Genomic DNA, 24,389 nt, shown 5'->3' on the forward strand with positions numbered 1-24,389 from the left:
GATTCAGTGAGATTGTGACGATTGCACATATTTTGACTCAATTTCCCCATCAGGAGTTAAAAAAGGGATGCAGCTTTACACATGTGACGGGAGCGGGAGTTTAGGTCAAACATTGAAGGATACAGCCTGTTACACCCACGCCCTGGCGACTTCTCCACCCAGGGAAATACTCACAATTTCACAAGTAAAGCGCTATATACATAAAGTTGCCTTGCCTTGCCTTGCCTACTAGAGTCTAAGTCGTCCGCCTTGTTTAACCGTTACATTTTGACCATGTTATGTCGCCTGTTCATCCAGTGTTTTGGCCTGAGAATATTGTGGGCAGCGTGAGAGCGTGAGGCTGAAGTTGAAAGCGTCACACGCCAGAAGCGACAGAGTTTGCGACCCTGGCCTATGTAATAAAAAGCAACAACTATCGTCATATAATAACAATGATCAGCAAAATTATAGTTGTAGTAAGTCAAAATTCATGTTGGACAAAGTGAAAATATTGAACATATTGAAAATGTTGTTGGAACAGACATGGGACGTGCCATGCCAGTATAGCTTACTATGTAATGAATGCAGGGAAGCACGAGTGATGTACGGCCTATTGTTCGTCAAAAATAACACAGGTTGTTATTCTATATGATTGTGTTTTCGCACTGTCCCCAGAATGGCACCCCTGTTCTCATTTGCTCTTGGATGCTTCATATTTTGATGATGAGTGCATTACAGCAGTCAAACACGAGTAGATGCCATTAGGCTATGTGAAGTGTACACTTTTAAACCATCTACCAAATATTGTTTATTTTTATCCGATTTGAGGCCGCTTGCCACGTATCCGTTTTTTTGATTCAAATGTATTAATCAACCAAGAATGAAAGAAAATCAGCTTTTGGGAGTAGACTTACATTTATTCTAAAGTTAATTTGCATCTTAGAATGAAATGAAAAAGACAACTATAATACATTTTATTTCATGCTATGCTATTGTATTACATTGTGTTCTATGGAAATGTATTGTTGAATTGTACTGTATTGTATTGTAGTCTATAATGTGACGTATTGTACGCGACAACACCCGTCTTCCACGTCATTTGACAGCGACCGAGATATCAGAGAAAGCAAGAGAACATGGCGTCAGGATCAACCGAGTCGTCTGCTGGGCAAGATGCAGAATTGGACGAGTTATTGGATAGTAAGGGTTGACATTTTTGATGGAACACTTTCATATTATTCGTCTGTGACACGACCTTGGTTTTGACAAAATACATCTTCATTTCTTAATTAAAACTCGCCCAGGTAAATAGCCAGGGGGGCGAAACAGGTCGCTCATGTTTGGGCCAAATTCACTCGATTTAACGTAGGAACGTTATAATCCAGCATTGATCCATTTCCATCTTATTGCCATTATTGTATTTGTATTTGACCTTTCACATGACATAATTTCGATAGGTGTATAATTTGTTAAAACAAAGTGATTGAGAGGTTTGTCTTGGCTGCCGTGCATAATAGTAGTTCGTTGCTTATATCTTCCTTTCCGAAATGTTATTGTATGTGGGACAACCTCAAGGAAATGTGACTTTTGTTTAGGCGCTTTAGATGACTTTGACAAGACATCGGTCCCTTCGTCTGCTCCGCCAGCCGCAGACGCGTCCTCCTCACCCGACCATGGTGCAGAGAAGGTGGGTTTATCATTCGATTGGTGTTGGCTTAAATTCTCTTCTTCGTTGGGTTCATTTTAGTCGAGCTATCGAGTTTCCACAGGGCAATTGTAATCATGTTCATTTTATTTTACTCAGGCGTTCTAAGACCTTGCTATCCTATGTTATGACTTACTACCCATAACAAAGATAGTGTACATCGTTGCCATTTGCTTCTAAGCTAGAACTATTTGCTAACCTATATAAATATTGGGTTGTGTGTGTGTGTGTGTGTGTGTGTGTGTGTGTGTGTGTGTGTGTGTGTGTGTGTGTGTGTGTGTGTGTGTGTGTGTGTGTGTAGCCCCCACTGCTGGAGGATAGCAAGTTCTTTGAGAGTCTCTTTGAGGGTGACATGGCCGACCAAGCGAAGGATGAGTGGGAGAAGGCCATGAGTGAACTGGCCCAGGAGGAGCCCGAGCTGCTCCAACACTTCCACAAACTATCCGAGGCAGCAGGGAAAGTTGGTGAGAAGAATACATAAAGTTATCCCCCAATGTTCTTCAAGCTTTGGTGGCATTAAAATGTCTTATGTGTTTGAGTCGTCCTTCTAAAGCCTGTGGACTTGACCCTGCAGGTACGGACGTCGCCTCTCAACAAGAATTCACCTCTTGCCTCAAGAACACCCTAAGCGGCTTGGCCAAAAATGCTAACAATCTGCAGGTTTGTTACCCATTCACTACAAAGCCTGGCTCAAACTAACTCAACCAGGTTTGATGAAGCACCATATAACTGTATTGGCTAATCTACCTGTAACTCACAGAGTAGCGGATTGGCTGGTGAAGATCTGGTGAAGACTCTAGAAGGCCTGGGATTGGATGAGAGTGGGGAGGGAGGCGGCGGCGGCGGTGGTGGTGGCGGTGCGGATGACGGGAACATCCTACCCATCATGCAGTCCATCATGCAGAATCTGCTTTCCAAGGAGGTGCTCTATCCGTCTCTTAAAGAAATCACCGGCAAGGTATGCATGCGTTTTTTTCGTTTATCAGTTGAAGAGATGCGGAATTGAGAATTGCTTTTAATATAACTTGCATTTACAATATGGTTGATAATGGCTACAATTTGAAAATGGGAAAATAGACAAACACTTTAACAATAACTCCTCATTGGTTCATTGGTCGTCCTACGCTGGCGGAGCAGTACCCTGACTGGCTGGAGTCCAATAAGCCGAGCTTGAGCCCGGAGGACTACCGGCGGTACGAGCAGCAGGCCCAGATCATGGGGGACATCTGCAGCGAGTTTGAGAAGGAGGGGGCCGAGTGCACGGATTCGGACGGCAAGTTCGAGAGCATCCTGGACCTGATGCAACGGGTGAGGGAGAAAGATAAAACTGCTGTCGTTGTTGGTGATGTTTGGCTGTTGAAGGGTTGTTGGAAGGCCTAGCGAAACTGAAAAATGTATTGTGCACGTTACAACATTGTACTTACTTTACTTCTTACTCCCAACTAATGGTGTCAGTGAATGTCTCTACCTGCTGACTTGTTCAATGTTCAGTTAAAGCGATAGATTTCCAAATGGTTTCATCTTGGTTTGGTTTCATTGGTGCATACCTTATAACGAATGAATGCTTTATAACGAGTCATTCATCATTCATTTTAGTTATAAGTGTTCAATGATTTGTCTTGTTCCATTATTGATTTGCAGCTGCAAGACTTGGGTCAGCCTCCTAAAGAATTGGCAGGAGATGCAGTAAGTCCATTTAACTTCATGCCCTATAACCCTGCTTCATCTTAGGACCTAGGACCCTGTTACTAACTGTCTATTAAGACATTTATTACATGACCTCTAAAATCTGTGTGTGTGTGTGTCTCTCTCCCTCTCCCTCTCCCTCTCCCTCTCCCTCTCCCTCTCCCCCTCCCTCCCTTAAGCCGGCGGGCTTGAACTTTGACATGGAGTCCCTGAACCTCCCAGGAGTACCTGGGGCGGGTGCGGCAGAGAATTGCTCCATCATGTGAGATGGTGGGACGCGGCGGCCATGACAGCGGTGATCCAAAGCACTGCGGCGCCGGCGGGCGGGTGGGGGGGTGTTTCCAGGGCAGGTCTATTATTCAGAGAGATAAGAAAGGGGGTCAGAAATCGAGGAAGAAGGGACTTTCTGACTCCTCTCCTGTCTCCAACGAGAGACTCCTCGTAAGGCAGAACACACACTCGCAAACAAATACACACCGAACGTGTGGCAAAGCGGCGTGGCGGATGTTTTTACATTCTTAACGCAGCATTTTAACGGTTGATGGCTGTTTTTCACGGTTAAAGTTCTAGCAGCATTTCCATGCACCTAATTATCTTACTCTTCGTTGTGCGTAGACCTCCCAATACTGTTTAGCCTCATGGTAAGTCCAACCTCCCCACTGGTGTAAACGGTGCCTTTCTTTTGTACAATAATTCAGAATCAAATTACTTTGGATCATTTTGTGATCTATGTTTTGATTCTAACATGTGTAAGTCAAGCACTTTTTAAATTATATTGAATTTCGTTAATATGTGAAAAAGGCAGTCAGACATTGAGTTTACATTCAGTTTGATCATTGTATTTATTGTAATTTCATTACACAATAAATCCACCTACGTTGCTGTGCATGGGAGAACCACAACATGTACAGCACCCATGGTTATTCACTTAATGGTTTGTGTAAATAGATCTGTAAAAAAATAAAAATAATGGTGGTGTGAATATAATGAATGAATAAAGAAATTCAAACAAGGTGAAAATGTGCATTATAATGTTGAAGAACCTTGTTAATATAACAATTAGTTCCCTAATAGTTTTGGATGGGCCATTCCTTGTGGGTTCTCTGTACAAACAGAGATGAAGTTCTTGAGAACCGTTGCGATGGTTTCTGTATAAGAAGAATAAGAATACTGGACGTGCGCTGGCTCTTGGCTAGGCATCCTGGACCGGTGTAATGGCAGTCGGGTTTATGTCCTGCAAAGGGTATGCATTCTACCTGTGTGGAATGTTATGTTTTATTTGTCGCCCTAGATTTTCATTACTAACTACTCTGCACCTAGTGTATACTAAAAGGAATCAATTATTGAAACGGTACTAATCAGACTAATGGGTTAAAAATGACATATAGGTAACATGGGAAGATTTCAGATTGGTGGAGAATTGTCATAGATTCAAGTCAGGTGTGCAGTGAAAAAGAATGGCATTTTTAGATTTGCATCATGTCGGTTGAGATCTGTTGATGTTTCCTGTGTTTACTAATGATGTTGACACTGTGTTTATTCTATTGGGGGGAGGGGGAGTTGTATTCTCAGGGCTAATGTTAACATGCCCATGGCATTATTTTGAAAAAAAAAAGACTTATTACACAGTAATATTTTTTGTTGTAGGCCTACTTGTAAATATCGATATGAAATAAACTAACGATGAACTGCTACAGCTTCCATGTATACTTCCAACTATTGTTCAAGTAGTAACCATGGAAGTTAATCTGTGCCATCCGATTTTGAAAATAAAAAGCCATTGAATTCTAAGCACTGAATATTAATGCATTGAAATAACGTACCTGGATTTTTTGCCTCTGAACTTAACTCTTAAAATTGTCAAATCATTTTCAGCTTTATTTTTCAATGTTAAAAAATTCAAAATCAAATATTCAACCTCCACGAAGTCAACATGCCAAATGCAGCTGCAAAATTCAATCTATGAAATTCAGTGAAATGACGCCAAATTTATTAGGGCACCAATTTTGGGCGATCCGAGGTCCCTTTATTTGATTTTTGATTAACGTTGAAAAATAAGGCTGATTTATTGACAATTGCAAAAAAATCCAGATACATTAAGGTTTTGCGTCACAGTCTGCCCCTAGCTAACCCAGTTGAGTTTTTCGAGGTTAATTTTTCTTGTTAAATTTCAATAAAATAATTATATATCATTTTTTTTAATTTTTTAATTTAATTGTTCAAGGAAAATGTAGGCTACGTTGAAAAACTCGACAGGCCCCGTTGCCACACACACTGAATATCAAAGATTTTGTTTTTTAATTTATGTCAAAGGTTCTATATTAAAGTGGAAATAAGACTCATAGTTAATGTACCAATACGATATTTTGTTATTTTATGTATTTATTTGGATTATTTTAGCCCGTTTTTTTTATTACATAATTAGGCACAAAACACAAAGCACAAAACTGGATAGAAAAGTGTGAGTCAGAAGAGACAGTAAGATGACTCTTATGACTCGGGGAAAAAGCAGTTCGGTTCTATGTGTTACATTTCTATCTCTAGGCCGCCGTGGAGCTTTCTGCGTCAGGATTGACTACACAACTTTATTGTTCCATCCAGGAAGACACGACAGGCTACGTGTCAGGAAACGGCAAATGGGCAAAAGGCAATCCAAGCCCTTGGAGTACTAGAATTCACCTGTTTATGAGGCGTACGAAGTTTATTTGGCTAATAGTAAATACATTGTTACTAAGACCGCGCCAATAAGAAGTCACGATGTTGACCAAATTTGAAACAAAGTCCGCCCGTGTTAAAGGTAGGTTGTCGGTGGTTATGATTAGCATTACATCAATAGCTAGCAGGCTAAAATGAATCGTAACGTTATCGGCTCAAATCTAGCCAACATTTTGGTTACTTTCTGACAGTTCAATATAGGCTATACACGTGATGTTAACGTTATGCGGTGTTATGAATCAAATGAATTGCAGTGCCGAGAGCTGTTAAATTGTTAGGCAAGAAGCTATAGCTAGCTACGCTATTCATCCAGTGGTGAAGTGGTCTTCAGATAAGACAGTCCTATATTTGTCACTCGATTTGTGTGTACATGTAACTTTTACGAATTACAGTTAATCGTTTTCTTGGTTGTCCTTTGATTGTAGGGCTGAGTTTCCATCCCAAGAGGCCATGGATCCTGGCCAGTCTGCACAACGGCGTCATACAGCTGTGGGACTATCGTATGTGTACACTGATCGACAAGTTTGATGAACACGACGGTAAGAAAATGGCAATATAGTTTGGATATGAGATAATTGTTTATTCTATTCAAAGATATTTTTTCCAAGAGCTGCTGACACGTATTTTTTAATAAACAGGCCCCGTCAGAGGTATTGACTTCCACAAGCAGCAGCCTCTCTTTGTATCCGGGGGAGATGACTACAAGATCAAGGTAATATTGTGGTGACGTTGCATTACCCCATCAATAATCCCAAAATAGAATGTACAGATAATTACATACGTGGAACTATATATTACTTGGGTGAACCAATTGTTCTCGATAAATTCACATTTTTATATGACTACATTTTATTTGTGAATCATATGTGAGCTTGATTACAAGCTTTTTAAAATAACTTTATTAACTTCTTTTTTGTAAAATGGCATCTGCTCAACCCATTTCACGTTTGAAAGACCCTGCAGGGAAATATCCAGGATAGTGTTTCCTATGTGAATACGGCTTCAGTCAGTGTATTTTTAAAGCACTGTTTTCTGCTCAGGTGTGGAACTATAAACTGAGGCGCTGCCTCTTCACTCTTCTCGGACACCTGGACTACATCAGAACCACCTTCTTCCACCATGTGAGTAGTTGTCTAGACCAACCTCATATGTACATGGCATGACGTGTAAATGTCAATGTTGGCCGTACCTGATCGTTATCGTTGTGTGCAGGATTACCCCTGGATTCTGAGTGCTTCAGATGACCAGACCATTCGCATCTGGAACTGGCAGTCAAGGACCTGTGTCTGGTAAGAACACACATATTATGCACGCATATTGAAATAGGTTGCGAGTCACCCATCATTATTACACGTTTTTCCTATTACCGCTAAACCATCAAAGAATGATGATAAGACATAAGAGAACTTTATTTCATCCCATGCATTGGAAATTAACTTGTTACAACAGCCCATGGAATCTAAAGTATGCAATAATAAAATAAAAAGTATCAAGTATCCAACAATCATGCATCCATAAGATAATACAAAATATAATAAATACAATAAATATAAATATAATTAAAATGATGGCGTGTTATATTGTGTTTCATATGAATCACCGTTCTTTTCCAGCGTGCTCACCGGGCACAACCACTACGTGATGTGTGCTCAATTCCACCCCTCCGAGGACCTGGTGGTGTCGGCCAGCCTGGACCAGACCGTGCGCGTGTGGGATATCTCCGGTGAGGGGCGTGGTTTAGAGGAGGGGCAGAGGATAGTGGGAGGGGCCTGGCAGGGCGGGCAGGGCATCAGGGGTTATGGGATGGGGAGAAAGATGTCAGAACTGAACCCATCAGTTCCTAGTCCTCTTTCTCTCCTCCTTTTGTGCGAAGAGAATACATCTCTGTGGGCTGTTGGCAAAATAACACCTCTCTCTATTTAGCCGCATAAAAATTTGACTCAAGTTGACTCAATTGCGAATTTCCTACCAACCAATTATTACCAATGGTTGGTTGGAAATTTCAGCCTCAATTTTGGGGGCTAGCATTTTCACCATGAAATTTAGTTGGGCAATGCGAGAGAGGTGTATGTTGTGAATTTTGCATGCCCTTGTAATATCTGTTGACTGTAAGTTCGCTCTGTTAACAAAGGTTTGCCTTTCCAATTCATTCTTGTTAACCCATTAACTGGTCTTACAACTCCTCCCTACTCTTCTTCACCTGCACATCACGCCTTCCAAAGTTCTGCTGTCCCTCTTTCAGGGGATTCAGTGAATCTCTTCCTCTCCTCTACCTTGACTGCATGTCCCTGTGTACCACATTTCATTCACATAAATACCAAAAACGACACAGCATTTTATTTTGCATGCATACAACAGATGGTGCATGTGTTATGAACTATTTAATAAGTTCACTATCCGCATCATCTAAATACCTGGGATAAGGAAGTAACAATTCCAGTTTGTTTGCTGGTTTTATATGCAATATATGGCAAACTTGTAGCGTCTACATTTTCTTCTCATACTACCATTAGCATGATAATTGCATGGCTACATATGCGATTAATGAACGGATATAACAATATCTCGAATAGCAAGTAGGGGTTAGTAAATAAGTAAGAGAGCTTATTAACACTGATGCATGATGTGAACATTGCAGTAGCAGCCATGCATTGGTGACCCCTAGCATCCTAACACAAAGCATGGAGCCTCGTTCCATTTAACCCCATTCCAAACCACAACAGTGACAACAACGCCCCATAGAGAGCACCTCTTCACCGCCCCCAGCTGCCTACCGCTCCCGTCCCATCCAGGCCCATTCACCCCCCACCATCCTGTGTCCCCCCCCCTTCTCATGCTCCCCTGGAAACATCCGCACCTGCATACTGGTTCCTAGTGCTGCGGTTTCCTATGAAAGAGGGATTTCCCACCAGGGTTCTCATCGCTGTTGTGACTAACTGACCACCACCTCTGTGGTTCATACGGGGCAGGAATCACCAACACAAACACCCTGACATGTTGTACACCCCCCCCCCCCCCCATCCGTCTGTGCTGTCCCCATTTTCAGCCTTTGGACCTCCGTTGATTGGTTTATTGCCTAACACGCATCATCCAATGTAGATCTTTAAACCCTCTCCTGTGTGTGGTTGATCTGTTGACCCAAGCACGGGGTCAACAGATCAGCACATTTACATTGTCAGGCCTTTTTCACTGTTTTCTTATTATATTGTCAATTTTCTTTTATATGTTTTAGTCTGACTCTTAACCGTTCTTCACAGAATAAATAAAAGTGTCAATATCTCAAGAAGAGGAGACATAGCCGACACTGTCGTACAATAACCCAATCTCTCACGCCCGTGAGCTGAACCTCACAGGGAGACAGATGGGGAGATCCACAATAGTCAATGATGTTTTCCTGGCCCTGTGTGCGTCGCCGTGTGTGTGTGTGTGTGTGTGTGTGTGTGTGTGTGCGTTGCCATGTGTGTTCAGTTAGGCCCAGCGACTGTCATCGCTTATGGGGAAAGCGAACAGCAGCTCCTGTTACTCATTGTGTGTGTTTGAGTGCTAACCAAGTTTCTCTTCTCCCCACCTCCTCCCCCTCCTCCTCCTCCTCCACCACCACCACCGTGGTGGTCCCGTCGTGTGTAACTCCTATGTTGTCAACACCCACCCCAACCCCCCCCCCCCCCCCCCACTGGCCGGCCTGTTCTTTCTCTGGTTGTTGTTGCCGTGGTCGTTGATCCCGCCAGGTCTGCGGAAGAAGAACCTCTCCCCTGGCGCGGTGGAAAACGACGTGCGCGGCATCTCGGGCGTGGACCTGTTCGGGGCGTCGGACGCCGTGGTCAAGCACGTCCTGGAGGTGAGGCGAAGCGTCGGGCCGCGGTCGCGGGATGGCATTAGCGCTGCGGTTTGAGTTTGTTGTAGCTAGGGTTGCCGCGGTATACGGTATTGCACACCGGCAACACCGAGTTTTCTTTTCTTTTCTTTTTTTCAGTAATAAAAAACAAATTCAGTAAAAATGAATACTATAGTTTTAATTAAGAAAATGAAAATGTGTAGAATAGGCCACAGTTCTGCTCTGTGCGGGAGAATTGTCGCGCGGAGAATTTACGTGCTTCCTTACAAGACCGGTAACCATAGCAACGCCGGTAAACAAACCCCGCGAAGCCCAAACCCTACGTGAGCTCCCCGCGCTACGGCCATCCGGAGGCGCACAGAGCTTTTGGCCGTGATATTATGATGTATACAATTATATTATACTATTATATCTAGAACGTTATAAGACGCCGAGAATTGGCGCGCTGCCAGCTGCTGTCACCGAGTGTGAGAGGAGAGTTGACGGAGCTGTTAAACTTTGTTTCTGTAAATGGTACAATCGTGTGTGTGTGTGTGTGTGTGTGTGTGTGTGTGTGTGCAGGGTCATGACCGCGGGGTGAACTGGGCGGCCTTTCACCCCACCATGCCCCTCATTGTGTCTGGGGCTGACGACAGGCAGGTCAAGATCTGGAGGATGAACGGTGAGTGCTGGTCGTCTCCCTCTCTGGGTCTGTCTGACCCTCTCTGTCTCTGTCTCTGTCTCTGTCTCTCTCTCTCTCTCTGTCTCTGTCTCTCTCTCTCTCTCTCCCTCTCTCTCTCTCTCTCTCTCTCTCTCTCTCTCTCTCTCTGTCTCTCTCTCTCTCTCTCTCTCTCTCTGTCTCTCTGTCTCTCTCTCTCTCTCTCTCTCTCTCTCTCTCTCTCTCTCTCTCTCTCTCTCTCTCTCTCTCTGTCTCTCTGTCTCTTTGACCCTCTCTGTCTCTGACCCTCTCTGTCTACGGGACAGCTGGGAATGTTACCAATGCACGCAATGCATTTAAAACCAAATTAAGCCCAAACAGGTCGAGGTCTTGTTGTAGTCTGTTGTTGTATTTGTAAACACAATCAAAAGATTACTATTATTATTTTTTTGTCATGTGATATACAATTACATGCATATTTGTGTGTGTGTGTAAATCAGATTATCTGTTACGTAATAGCATTTGTATTGTAGAGCGCTCAGTTTCTCAGGGATGTATAGACCCTTTGCCTGGTCCTTCTCCTCCCTAACGTTGTTACATGGATTGAACGGCATATCCTGTTCGTTCCGTGGTCATGGTTATCCTCGCCATGGTTGTGCTCTTATTCTGAGCTGTTTCCACCGTGTGGTATCACACTTAGCCCTGCAATAAGTGAGTAGTAATATGGCTGCAGAACTTTTAAGTAATAAGTAGAGGGATGCAGTTGTAAGAAATAACACTTTAGTCTAGATGTCGTTGAGGTCTTGCAACGGCCGTGATTAGATTCAGAATTGATCTGAAATTAAAGTAAAATGTTACAATATGATTCCTAGGAACATACAAAGGTACATGCAAGGCTATCCTGCCTAGCGATGTAATAAAGAAGAGCAAACGATGAATGTGCCTCTCACTCCCTCCGTCTTAATGTAATCATCATGTTTACCCGTGCAAGGAAACCATTAAACGATTCGATGGAAAATGTGATTAAAGCGTGATGAAGGGGTTCAGATGGATCCCATCCGTTCTAACGTCCTTCTCCCCGCCGCCCTGCCCAGAGTCTAAGGCCTGGGAGCTGGACACGTGCCGCGGCCACTACAACAACGTGTCCTGCGCCGTCTTCCACCCGCGGCAGGAGCTCATCCTGTCCAACTCGGAGGACAAGAGCATCCGCGTGTGGGACATGTCCAAGAGGACGGGCGTGCAGACCTTCCGCCGCGACCACGACCGCTTCTGGGTGCTGGGCGCGCACCCCAACCTCAACCTCTTCGCCGCCGGTAAGCGGGACGGGCAGAGACGGGGAAGACGAGCGCCGCCATGTTTTTTTTTAGGATAGTTTCAGGTCATGGAGGGAAGTCATTAAAGGACGACCCTGTCATGCAGTTGTTATGAAATCCAGAAGTTCAGGAGATTTCATCACTGGAGATGAGATTCTGTAGCTTGAAAGAAGCGTCTCAGAGAAATAAATCTTAATTTGATCTGCAACAGATTAAAAGTGACAGCGAAGTATTTAACCGCCCACGTTTTGACATGACCGTTAAATACCACATACCTACCCCCCCCCCCCCCCCCTCCCCCCAGGTCACGACAGCGGCATGCTGGTGTTCAAGCTGGAGCGGGAGAGGCCCGCCTACGCCGTCTACGGCAACATGCTGTACTACGTCAAGGACCGCTTCCTCCGTCAGCTGGACTTCAACAGCAGCAAGGACACCGCTGTCATGCAGCTCCGCAGGTCAGCGTGTGTGTGTGTGTGTGTGTGTGTGTGTGTGTGTGTGTGTGTGTGTGTGTGTGTGTGTGTGTGTGTGTGTGTGTGTGTGTGTGTGTGTGTGTGTGTGTGTGTGTGTGTGTGTGTGGCGGAATGCATCAATACATTTTTTTGGTATGGGTAGATAGTATGAATCCCACCAAGCTGAACATAAAGGTCAAAAATACTCTAGGGAATGTGAGTCTGACCTGTAAAGGGTTTGCACAAATTGTTGTCCTTAATTTGACGACATGACAACTTTTTATGAATAAAAGACATTTCAACATTTTTAGATGAATTCAATACAGAACATAATGCAGAACGCAGAGAATAGTCCATATATCTAACAGCCAATGTTCTCCCTCCAGTGGGTCCAAGTTCCCAGTGTTCAGCATGTCCTACAACCCGGCCGAGAACGCAGTCCTACTCTGCACTGTAAGCGCACACACACACACACACACACACACACACACACCCTTTTGAGTCCCCATTTTGCCTGGGGTTCCGTGTCATACCTCTTCTGTCCCACAGAGGGCGACCAACCTGGAGAACAGCACCTACGACCTGTACTCCATTCCCAAAGAGAGCGACTCCCAGAACCCAGACGGTATTATTCAGCAAAACCAACCAATATCATCATAATCATACATATTGCTTTCCATTGGGATGTATGTTGTAGTGTTCAGCCCTTCACTGGTGCGGCAGTAGCTCAGGAGGTAGAGCGGGTCGGCTGGTGACCTGAAGGTTGTTGGTTCGATCCCCGGCTCCTCCTAGCTGAGTGTCGAGGTGTCCCTGAGCGAGACGCCTCACCCTGACTGCTCCCGACCAGCTGGCTGTCGCCCTGCGTGGCTGACTCCGCCGTCGGTGTGGGGATGTGTGCGTGAATGGTGCATGTGAGGCGACGTTGTAACGCGCTTTGGGTGGCCAATGGTTAGAAAAGCGCAGTATCAATGCAGTCCATTTACGTTTACATCACTCCGACTCCCGTCTCTCTCCAGCCCCGGAAGGCAAGAGGTCCTCCGGGCTGACGGCCGTCTGGGTGGCCAGGAACAGGTTCGCGGTCCTGGATCGCATGCACTCGGTAAGGCTGGTTTAACCCCACTATATGTTCCGCATTGTATAGCGATGTTCAATGTATGGGTATAGAGGAGGGGAAATTGTTATCTCTTGAGTATTATTTATGCCTTAACCCGAGTGAGACCCACTTTTACTCGTGGAAGAATACATTATTCTTTTGTACATTTGGTGGTTTCCTGACGGTTTGAAATGTAATATTATTTAATTTTAGAGTTTTTGATCCGAATTTTAAAAGCTCAATGATCAATATTGTTAAAAGATACTGACCACCATAAATGGACGTCGGTTCCTGTGCCGTGTCTCCCCCCCCCCCCCCCCCCCTTAGCTTCTGATCAAGAACCTGAAGAACGAGATCGTGAAGAAGGTGCAGGTGCCCAGCTGCGAGGAGATCTTCTACGCCGGCACGGGCTCCCTGCTGCTGCGCGACGCCGATGGCGTCACGCTGTTCGACGTGCAGCAGAAGCGCTCGCTGGCCACCGTCAAGATCGCCAAGGTCAAGTACGTGGTGTGGAGCGCCGATACGAGCCACGTGGCGCTGCTGGCCAAGCACGGTGAGTCACTGCTGCACCACGACTGTGTTTTAAAAGATCTCAAGACATTTCATTTTGGTTCCCCCCTCTTAGATGTTTTTTATTTTTTACATTTTTATGTTTTAACAAAACTGTTTATCTTAGTTATTTCGCTTACCCCAAAATGAGATGTTTTTATTCTATTTATTTTTTTAACCTGTAGCCCTTTGTCATCTTTGGATGAAAAGGGCACTATAAATAAAATGGATTATTATTGTTGTTATTATTATAGTCCAGCGCATTGAGCGCCACCACAAGGCGTCCAGGCAGTACGACAAAGTGGTTTAAACCTGCTGAAAATTGTGGGGAAAGTTTAGATTTGAACTTGAAATAGTTGACTGTTGACATACAACCTCAAGTGATGCAGTTGTTATGAGCCGATCAAATCCTAATGTTGAGGAGACATCGCCACTGGAGATGAGGTTCGGTAGCTAGGAAAAAAATGGTACTTTATCTGCAGGGACGTACTCATTAAACGTTTAGGTCTGGCCATGTGGGAGATGATGAATTAACCAGCGACTATTATATTTTTGTGCTCATCTCTAAAATGTCCCAAAATGTCAATGTCACAACGTAATCAAAATCACATGAGATGATGAGTCTTTGGATCACGCATCACGATATCTTTTTACGTTCTATAAAACCTTCTCTCGCTCTCTTTCTCCTCCGTCCTCCGTGCAGCCATCATGATCTGCAACCGCAAGCTGGAGAGCCTGTGCAACATCCACGAGAACATCCGCGTGAAGAGCGGCGCCTGGGACGAGAGCGGCGTGTTCATCTACACCACGTCCAACCACATCAAATACGCCCTCACCTCCGGGTACGCCCCCACCTGTGTTTCCCCCAGCACTGTGTTGTTAGGGCGGCCGCCTTAACAACACCAGGGCCCCGCCTTAACTACCAATGTATTGAAAACAATTGGTAGTACTGTCTACAACAATAGTCGAGCCACAAAGCTTTTTGAATGGTATTGAAGGCGGGCGCGGGGATCGTTCACCTCTGCGCCGTCCGATTTGGAACGGGCGAGAGGGGGAACGGGGTATCCACCGTTAGCGTGGACTGAACCCCTCACCGAAGGCTGCAGGCTCGCGGGATAATAACCCCCTTGATTGAGACATTTCCTGGGGAAACACGGCACACTCTCAGCTGTTGTTGTCGAACGGTAATATAACGTCTGCTGGTTAGAGCAATTAGGCGGCTGGGGCCAAAGGATTGGTCTGCCACCTCACTTCACTCATAGTATGTGCTTTATGTCAGCATTCTCCATGTGCTCCTACATAGATATGTCGAATTTATGTATATAACTTTTTCACTTTTTGAGTTTTAAAATAATTATGTATACTATGTTCTTGGAGGATAACGATCAACTGAGCTGAATAAAGGCCATCTGCACGGAGGCCTGACAGTGACCCCCCCTCCCTCTCCGTCCACAGCGACCACGGCATCATCAGGACCCTGGACCTCCCCATCTACGTGACGCGGGTGCGGGGCAACAGCGTGTACTGCCTGGACAGGGAGTGCCGCCCCCGCGTGCTCACCATCGACCCCACCGAGTACCGCTTCAAGCTGGCGCTGGTCAACCGCAAGTATGAAGAGGTGGGTCCCCGGACAGCTAACGAAGCGCTCCCCAGGGGTCCCCGGGCAGCTAACGAAGCGCTCCCCAGGGGGTCTCGGGGAGCGCTCCCCAGGGGGTCTCGGGGAGTGCACGCCGTGTTGGGTTACGTTCTATGTGTTGTTCCGTGATAAAGCATCGAGTCATAGCCTCATGGTTAAACCCATTTAAGTGGCCTTTTTAGCCCCGGTGTCGAATATCTGCGGTAATGGCAGGTTACCTGTGAGTGTATGGGTATGGGGCGGGCACGACGTTCTCCTGTTTCTCCCAAACGACACCCACCCAGGATCACCTTACCGGCAACCCTTTTGTGGAACCCGCTCCCTGAACCTTGACCCCTCTCCGACCCCCCTAGGTGCTCCACATGGTGCGCAACGCCAAGCTGGTGGGCCAGTCCATCATCGCCTACCTGCAGAAGAAGGGCTACCCCGAGGTGGCGCTGCACTTCGTCAAGGACGAGAAGACCCGCTTCAGCCTGGCTCTGGAGTGCGGCAACATCGAGGTGAGCCCCACGGCCGGAGCTCTCTCGTCTTATTCCTTTTATTGGGATTATTCACATGCTAAATAGTGGTCGAGAATAGCATGTAGTACTGTCCGAAGACAAATCGATTTACAGTATGCCAGAGGAAAACAGGATGCTGAAAAGTATTTGGGAGAACTTTGTAGTGTGCGTACACGGGACGCCACGCTCCCACAATGCATTTGGTCAGGATTGAAGCAGTTTCATGAATGTATACTTGGTCGAAGGTAATTATAACTAGTAAATATAACTATTTAGGTCCCAAGTAATTATTACTAGTAAATATATCTATTTAGCCCGTCATCAATTGCCACCACCACTAATTGTATCTCCTGAAAATATAGTTATTTCTCCTTTTCTCCTTTATTCCTCAATGACTGTTTCCACCCCGACCACCAGGTGGCGCTGGAGGCCGCCAAGGCCCTGGACGAGCGCAGCTGCTGGGAGCGCCTGGGCGAGGCCGCACTGCTGCAGGGCCACCACCAGGTGGTGGAGATGTGCTACCAGAGGACCAAGAACTTCGACAAGCTCACCTTCCTCTACCTCATCACCGGCAACCTGGCCAAGCTGCGCAAGATGATGAAGATCGGTACGGATGTGTGTCGTTGGCATTGAGTCTTGGCTCCAGACATAAGAGCTGTGTTCGAAATCGTTCCCTATCACGGATACAGTGTCGTCATTTAGTAGAGGTGTTCAGATTCTCAGTGGTTTATTTCATTCACTATATAGTGGACAATAAAATACCCCAAATTTGAGTATACATGTTACTCCCGTGTACCACAATGCAATGCGGTCGGTCGGGTTTTCTAAACGTCATTTACTGACGCATGACGTTTAGAAATGTTTAGCGTAGTGTCCGAATTCTCGTTTGTTCGTTCCCTATATAGCTCACTATCATAAACACTCTGTAGGGAATAGTGAGTGAATAGGAACGATTTTGAACACGGCTAATGCCTGGAGAACTCTCCGTCAGTGAAGTTTGCACGACTGTATCAAACGAGTGAGGAGGTATCACAGCGGCAGACCTTGACCTCAACGTGTCCCGTGTGTCTCCTGTACTGTCCCGTCCCGCAGCCGAGATCAGGAAGGACATGAGCGGGCACTACCAGGGAGCCCTCTACCTGGGGGACGTCGGCGAGAGGGTCCGCATCCTGAAGAACTGTGGACAGAGTAAGTGCCCTCCTCGCTACCCTACCTCTGGTGCATTTCATCAACGGGGAGCATAGTAAGACACTCAAATATATAGGATAAAGAAATGAACCATGAGCACCGAATGAATGAATGAAGAATATGTAGAGTAATTTTATTTATATATTTTATTGAAGCCCTCATGCATATTCATGGGTTATTATCCCTTTTTTGGAAACCATTTTTTAACGTCCTCTTTAAATTACAATTACAATTAGGGTATTTAGCAGACGCTTTTATCCAAAGCGACTTGTAATTATTAATACACACATTGACACACCGACGGCAGAGTCAACCATGCAAGGTGACAGCCAGCTCGTTCGGGTTTGGTGTCTTGCTCAGGGACACATCAACACTCAGCTAGGAGGAGCTGGGGATCGAACTAGCGCCCTTTGCTGTGCTTCCTCTGCACCCCAACGCGCGACAGCACGTCCCAACTCACTCTGTACACCGCCTCGTTGGGGCTGTGCACCGGGTAGTCAGCGTGGCCGGTGCTTCCCCGGTGCTGCCCCTCACGTCCCCTCTGTGTGCTTCCAGAGTCCCTGGCCTACCTGACCGCAGCCACCCACGGCATGGACGAAGAGGCCGAGGCCCTGAAAGAATCCTTTGACCTGGAGAAGGAGACGGTGTGTAGCGAGGGTCCCACACACTACACACACTACACACACTACACACACACACACACACACACACACACACACACACACACACACACACTACACACACCCTACACACTAAAGGGATTGTGCAATGCCCTGCACTATGGGTGCAGGGCACCCATAGTTTCGACAGTATTACCTGAACAACAACCTAACAATCATTTTAATATGAGGTTTGAGCAGTCGGCACTTAAAGCAAACTGATGTCCTTGGAGCAGTCAGCAAGTGAAACCGATGGGTATTATGGGCCGTTTTCACAAACTGGGAGCAATCGCCCTTCATTGACCTCCGGATAAATGCAGGTAATGGCTGCAATCCATCAACAACAACACCCACCACCTCAGTGGGTGGAGGGTGGTCGTTTGTAGAGATATGTCCCCACACCCCCCAACCAGTGGGGGGTGGGGGTGTCATGAACCCCAGAGGAGGGGGTCCGGGGTCCCGGGGGCGATGCTAACGTGACGGCTGTGTGTGTGGTAGATCCCGGAGGTGGACCCCAAGGCCCAGCTGCTGCAGCCCCCGCCGCCCATCAACCCCCTGGACACCAACTGGCCGCTGCTCACCGTCTCCAAGGGCTTCTTCGAGGGAGCCATCGCCGCCAAGGGTGAGCCCCGGACATACTCACTCACTCACTCACTCACTCACTCACTCACTCACTCACTCACTCACTCACTCTTTTTTTATTTTTTCAGCCTTAGCCGATGTTTGGAGCCGATACTGCTTTTGCTCCCTCAATTTACATCATAAAAATGACAAAATGATGATAACAAATGTTACAAGTCTCAATTTCATGCCGGGGCGAAAAAAAATAGTAAAAAGAATAAATGATCACATGTATTTGCTGTATTCCTGCTTCTAAGTGTTGTCTCTGGTTGTTCCAGGCAAGGCGGGCCAGATGGCGGCCGACCTGGACATGGAGGCCCCGGGAGGGGAGGGCTGGGGAGAGGACGCCGAGCTCCAGCTGGATGAAGGTGAGGGAGGCTTCGGCCCGTCGGTCGGTCGTCTCAGTGGATGGGATGACTGGTCGGTCGGTCGGCCCCTCGTGGGTCGGGCGTGGGTCGGTCGGTCCTACTTCGTGCCGTCGTGCCTCGTCGTTCCAGTCATCAGCGGTCATTTACGTGTCTCGCCAAGGCTGGTTCGGCCCATCACACTTCGGCCCTTAGTGGGTCGGTCGGTCCCTCGTCGGTCCCTCGTTGGTCGGTCGGTCGGTCACGCTCCGTTCCGCCGTGGGTCGGTCGGTCCTGCTACAGGCACGGCGCGGGTTTGATGGTCCCACCTCAGGTCACATAGGCTGGGTCGGTCGGTCCCGCGTCGGTGCGTGGCTTGGTCGGCCTGCCGGCCCTTCACTCAGTCAACCAGTCGGCCGACTGGTTGACTGACTGCACGGCCGCTCCTCCCCCAGATGGTTTCATGGACGCCCAGGACGGCCTGGGGGAGGAGGGCGGACTGGTGAAGGAGGAGGGCGGAGGCTGGGAGGTGGAGGAGGACCTGGACCTGCCCCCGGAGCTGGTGAGACACACGGGCGTCGCCCTGCTTATTCCTACCGTTTCTCATACTGAGGATAGTTCTACTCGTATAGGGCGTGTGTAGTACATGTACTACAGCGGTCCAATGTTCTGATATTGAACCAAGAGTTCTGAAATGCCATGAGTGCCGTAATCAATGCTTAGTGCAAAGGGATGTGATGGACATAACTTACAACTCTTGAAACCGCTAAGGGTATTAAAGGAAACGTAAAACACCCCCAAAGAATAAGAAAGAAAATAAATTGTGGATACAATCGGCCAGTTTGGAAAACTTTTCTCAAAGACGTAGCTGAATCTGAGCGATTGGTTCCTCGGCCAATAGGATATGCCGTCAGGCGGCGGAGGCGGGGCTGAGGACGGCTTCTTCGTCCCGCCCACCAAGGGCATGAGCCCCACCGCGACGTGGTGCAACAACTCCCAGCTGCCCGTGGACCACGTGCTGGCAGGCTCCTTCGAGACGGCCACCAGGGTAGGTCCACGCAACACACACGTACGGATGTATATGGGTGTGCATCTGTACCACTCCCTCACCGCCAGTATGAAACACTCAAATTGGCTTGGGCGCCCCATCGTCAATAGAATATGTGTTGCCTGTGTGTCAATTATGGCCCCCGCTGCACACCTCAACATGTCGATGTACTATGGGTTTCTTCTCAAGGTTTCTTCCTTGCTGATTAAGGGAGTTCTTCCCTGCCCTTGTGGGGGCTTGGGTAAAGGGGGGTGTCATGAATATTTGGCCTGTTAAGCCCTTTGAGACTGTAATGGTGATTATGGGCTATACAAATAAAGTTGAATTGAATTAATGTTTTAAAAAACTCAATTAAATCAGTTTATTTTCCCGCGTACATCCTGAATGCTCTGCGCTGGCGGACTCTGACACCTGCTCTCTACCACCTGCAGCTGCTCCACGACCAGGTGGGCGTGGTCAACTTTGGGCCGTACAAGGCCCTGTTCATGCAGACGCTGTCCCGAGGCCGCACCTGCTACCTGGGCCTCCCCTCCCTGCCCTGTCTGCGAGGCCACCCCCAGAGGAACTGGAAGGTACGTCTATACTCTAACACTCAGGCTAGGCTAACCCATTCCCCGTGTACAGCAGTGATAGCAGCGACTGCAGATGCTACACAATAAAGTACTATGAATAGGTACAACGTACATTAAGTGCGTGCATTAAGTGCCAGGACGTACAACAAACAATGGCGGGAGGAACTGGAAGGCTATAGTGTAGGTGTGTAGTTGACAAAATAATGGACACAATCACCCAGTTTTCTAAAAACTTTTTTCCAAGACATAACTGAATCCGACCGATTGGTACTCACTTCATGTCCCATGTGATGACATGAAGCGTGTTGGGTCAAATCAGCCTTGATTTATCCCCTGCCTAATAGCGCCAGAAATTAAATAATAATTGTGATTATAGAGTCACCGGACGTTCAAATCCAACCTCGGGGATAGTGCCAGCTCGTGATGGTTGTTGATCTTGGTGTTTCTGATTTGCGCAAATTGGTTCCAGGCGTTGTCCCGCACCACATCAGCTGGAGCGCATATTTCAGCCAATCAGAAACAGATATTGCAAATCTCGGTTTGACAATGCATCCCTTGGGGTGACACTACGATCAGCGGGAGTCATCAACGTGCAACTCGGCACAAAGCAGGGAGGGAGTGAACCCTTGGCTTTACCTGGGTTGTTTAGTTTCACGGTCTCCCTCAAGTCGTACCAGCAGCGACTTTAACACCCCACTGCCTCGTCCAAACGACCCCCACTGCGGCAGACCCCCTGTTCTCACCGCCGTGCGCCCCCTGTGCCTCCCTCCTCCCCCTGTGCCTCCCTCCTCCCCCTGTGCCTCCCTCCTCCCCCTGTGCCTCCCTCCTCCCCCGGTGCCTCCCTCCTCCCCCTGTGCCTCCCTCCTCCCCCGGTGCCTCCCTCCTCCAGGACGCCGGGGCCAAGCAGGGCCTCCCGGCCGTGGGCCTGCGCCTGTCGGACCTCATCGCCCGGCTGCAGCAGTGCTACCAGCTCACCACGTCGGGCCGCTTCGAGGAGGGCGTGGAGCGCTTCAGGGCCATCCTGCTCTCCGTGCCGCTGCTGGTGGTCGACAACAAGCAGGAGATCGCCGAGGTGGGTTCACGGGGGGGGGGGGGGGGAAGACATTTCTGGGTGCACGGCAGACGTATGATGGAGGGAAATCCACCAAGAGATTAGGACGATGGCTCGGCTGCTCAAACCATCCCTCCAAGTGGAGTCAGGGCTTGATAAGAGGCAAATATTGGTACTAAGGCTAGTATATTACCCCGATGTAATGTAGTTCTGTTTCATTTAGGCAACGTCGTCTGGCCTTGACTACGGAGTACTCTGTATGGGCATTTAGCCAAATCAATAAAAAACGTCATTGAATAATTGTTGTAATGCCTTAGACTAGCTAGTTGAAGGCAGGTCAGTTCTCCTCTGTTCACATAGTAATAATAATAAATGAGATTTATATAGCGCTTTTCTAGGACTCAAAGTCGCTTTGTGGACCCTCGCATTGGGTGGACTCTGACACTGGGAGAATCTCTGGGAATCAAACCCCGCCTAATTGTAGTTCCCTTGTCTTTTAAAGGCATCTTGCCATATAGATTTACATCTTCTGTGTGTGTGTGTGTGTGTGTGCAGGCTCAGCAGCTGATCACCATCTGCAGAGAGTACATCGTGGGTCTGACCATGGAGACGGAGAGGAAGAAGCTGCCCAAAGACACGTTGGATCAGCAGAAGCGGCTGTGTGAGGTGAAAACAGAACCACTTGAACACACTCGGGATTACAGGAACCTTGACCCGGTTGAAGTGTACGGGTCAACGGATCTACTGGCAATGGTTTGTCAGCAAATGGAGTTGTTTCATGTGGTCTTAGTATTTCTTCATATCCATTGGATTGCATTTGATGAAGGTAAAGGAATGAACCGGGTCTGACTCTAAAGTGTAATGAAGCGTACAAGCGTGCCAGACCCTGGTGTGTGTGTGTGTGTGTGTGTGTGTGTGTAACCCTGTTGGACCGCCCCCCCCCCCCCAGATGGCGGCCTACTTCACCCACTGCAACCTGCAGCCCGTGCACATGGTGCTGGTGCTGCGGACAGCCCTCAACCTCTTCTTCAAGCTGAGGAACTTCAAGACGGCGGCCAGCTTCGCCCGCCGCCTGCTGGAGCTGGGGCCCAAACCGGAGGTCGCTCAACAGGTAAACGCCCCCCCCCCCCCAAAGAAGTGGAAGACGATGGGAAGTAATGGAAGACTTTGAGGTTGTAGTTTGATGTTGGAGCACGAAGTGGGATCCAGGGAGGGGTTGTTCTAAAAGGAGCCTTTCCATTGGTTTAAATGTTAGAATTGTTTTTAAGTTATTGATTGTAAATATGTAAAAAATCATTAGCTGGAGATTTGTAATTCAGATTATGAGGTCAAAGTATGTAGATCATCTTTATGTACTAAATCATCCATCACTTTTGTTCCTAAACTATGCATGTATATTTAATTGTTTATGGGACATATTTTTAATATTTGTGAATGTCTTCCCAAACACCAACCGATGAACTTCCCTCCTCCCGTTCAGACACGCAAGATCCTGGCGGCCTGTGAGAAGACCCTGACCGACGCCCACCAGCTGAACTACGACCCCCACAACCCCTTCGACCTGTGCGCGGCCTCTTACGTCCCCCTGTACCGCGGGCGCCCGGTGGAGAAGTGCCCGCTCTCTGGGGCCTGCTACTGCCCCACGTACAAGGGCCAGGTCTGCAGAGTCACTCAGGTAGGCCCCAAGCACGCCTTTAAATTTAACAGTTATTCACCTCAGAGGTGAATAACTGTTTTAGTATATACTACATGTGAACACTCCAAAAATAAGCAAGATAACATTATTTGCCGGGATTTGTTTGTTTTTATTAGTGGTTTATTTGTTTTATTACCATGACGAGACGACCGTCCCGCAATATCCCGAGTTTGAGATCTCTATCTCGGGATATTGTCCAATATCCCGAGATAGAGAACCAATCAAATTGCGCAATCTTGGGAGGTTCACGTGTATCATTAACTAAATCCTTATAGATATTGAAGAACAAAGTTCTAGTGGTAATACTTGCTTCAATGTGTTGTAATTGGAATAACGAGTTCCAATTATTTATTGTTTTATGCAATAAATATGCAATTTCCCAATGGGATTGTATAACTATTAGATTTATCATATCTTTGACCTTTTGACCTATTTTTTTCCCTAGGCGACTGAGATCGGCAAGGATGTGATTGGACTGCGTGTGAGCCCTCTTCAGTTCCGCTGAGAAGAAAGAAGGCCAATACGGATACACAAATGCATCCACTTGTTTTTCAATGATAACCGAATTGTCTAGTTATAAAGCGGAGTAAATTGCTGATCTGTAAGAGGGGATTATCGTAACTTAATATAAAAATGTGTTTCCTCTCACTGTCTCACTACCTGTCCCGAAATGTATAACTTGTTAGGGATGATGTCTGTCCTCCAATGGTTGTGGCTTATAAAAAAGTGTAGAATCATCATGATGCTTTTCTCTGGCTCTTAAACTGTATACATGAAACATTACAAATAAAAGTCCTGTTTATTATCTGAGGTGCATCGTGAATGTCTTATGTGTGAACATCGGCTTCTTAAATTAAGAAATTGTTATGGGGGATATGAGTCGTAATCTAAGACAATTTCATTATAAAAAACTAGTCCAAAATGCTCACCTTTCTGGGGAGAAAATCTGTCATCCCGAAGCGAGAAAATACGTTTTTAATTACGTGTTCAAACGCACTCTGGGTTGGGTTCTAAATGCTGACATTACGCCAAGTGTAGGACACGTTTGTAAAGTCCGTCGTGGGAACACGGTAAATAAAAAAATCGTATCTACTCCAGCGCTGCCGCTTCTCC

The 24,389-nt window shown here is 47.0% G+C and overlaps 2 protein-coding genes across 2 annotated transcripts; both read left to right on the forward strand.

The window, feature by feature from the left end:
• The first annotated feature begins 1,094 nt into the window (after positions 1 to 1,094).
• On the forward strand, positions 1,095 to 5,664 carry pex19 (peroxisomal biogenesis factor 19). The gene is made up of 8 exons (XM_056595948.1): positions 1,095 to 1,179; positions 1,575 to 1,666; positions 1,986 to 2,148; positions 2,259 to 2,344; positions 2,445 to 2,642; positions 2,822 to 2,992; positions 3,326 to 3,370; positions 3,550 to 5,664. The coding sequence occupies exons 1-8, from the start codon at positions 1,116 to 1,118 to the stop codon at positions 3,634 to 3,636; spliced, it is 906 nt and encodes a 301-aa protein (XP_056451923.1). The 5' UTR covers positions 1,095 to 1,115; the 3' UTR covers positions 3,637 to 5,664.
• A 282-nt stretch (positions 5,665 to 5,946) lies between these two features.
• Positions 5,947 to 24,115, forward strand: copa (COPI coat complex subunit alpha). Its single transcript, XM_056595945.1, has 30 exons — positions 5,947 to 6,167; positions 6,511 to 6,624; positions 6,724 to 6,797; positions 7,126 to 7,206; positions 7,298 to 7,374; positions 7,699 to 7,808; positions 9,814 to 9,923; positions 10,482 to 10,581; positions 11,652 to 11,870; positions 12,175 to 12,325; positions 12,706 to 12,772; positions 12,869 to 12,944; positions 13,336 to 13,418; positions 13,740 to 13,965; positions 14,665 to 14,803; positions 15,417 to 15,579; positions 15,951 to 16,097; positions 16,515 to 16,704; positions 17,190 to 17,285; positions 17,841 to 17,929; positions 18,443 to 18,566; positions 18,844 to 18,933; positions 19,365 to 19,471; positions 19,811 to 19,957; positions 20,389 to 20,529; positions 21,419 to 21,601; positions 22,136 to 22,246; positions 22,530 to 22,691; positions 23,061 to 23,255; positions 23,722 to 24,115. Exons 1-30 carry the CDS (start codon positions 6,128 to 6,130, stop codon positions 23,779 to 23,781), a joined length of 3,672 nt encoding a protein of 1,223 aa, XP_056451920.1. The 5' UTR covers positions 5,947 to 6,127; the 3' UTR covers positions 23,782 to 24,115.
• Positions 24,116 to 24,389: the final 274 nt, after the last annotated feature.

This window comes from Gadus chalcogrammus, chromosome 8 (assembly GCF_026213295.1).
Source record: "Gadus chalcogrammus isolate NIFS_2021 chromosome 8, NIFS_Gcha_1.0, whole genome shotgun sequence".
Lineage (NCBI taxonomy): Eukaryota > Metazoa > Chordata > Actinopteri > Gadiformes > Gadidae > Gadus > Gadus chalcogrammus.

Coding starts and splice junctions, on each gene's coding strand:
- copa (XM_056595945.1), top strand. CDS start 6,128: ATGTTGACCAAATTTGAAACAAAGTCCGCCCGTGTTAAAG. Junction 6,625..6,723: donor CAAGTTTGATGAACACGACG/GTAAGAAAATGG, acceptor TTTAATAAACAG/GCCCCGTCAGAGGTATTGAC. Junction 19,472..19,810: donor TGGACCTGCCCCCGGAGCTG/GTGAGACACACG, acceptor CTCGGCCAATAG/GATATGCCGTCAGGCGGCGG.
- pex19 (XM_056595948.1), top strand. CDS start 1,116: ATGGCGTCAGGATCAACCGAGTCGTCTGCTGGGCAAGATGCAGAATTG. Junction 1,667..1,985: donor CCGACCATGGTGCAGAGAAG/GTGGGTTTATCA, acceptor GTGTGTGTGTAG/CCCCCACTGCTGGAGGATAG. Junction 2,993..3,325: donor TCCTGGACCTGATGCAACGG/GTGAGGGAGAAA, acceptor ATTGATTTGCAG/CTGCAAGACTTGGGTCAGCC.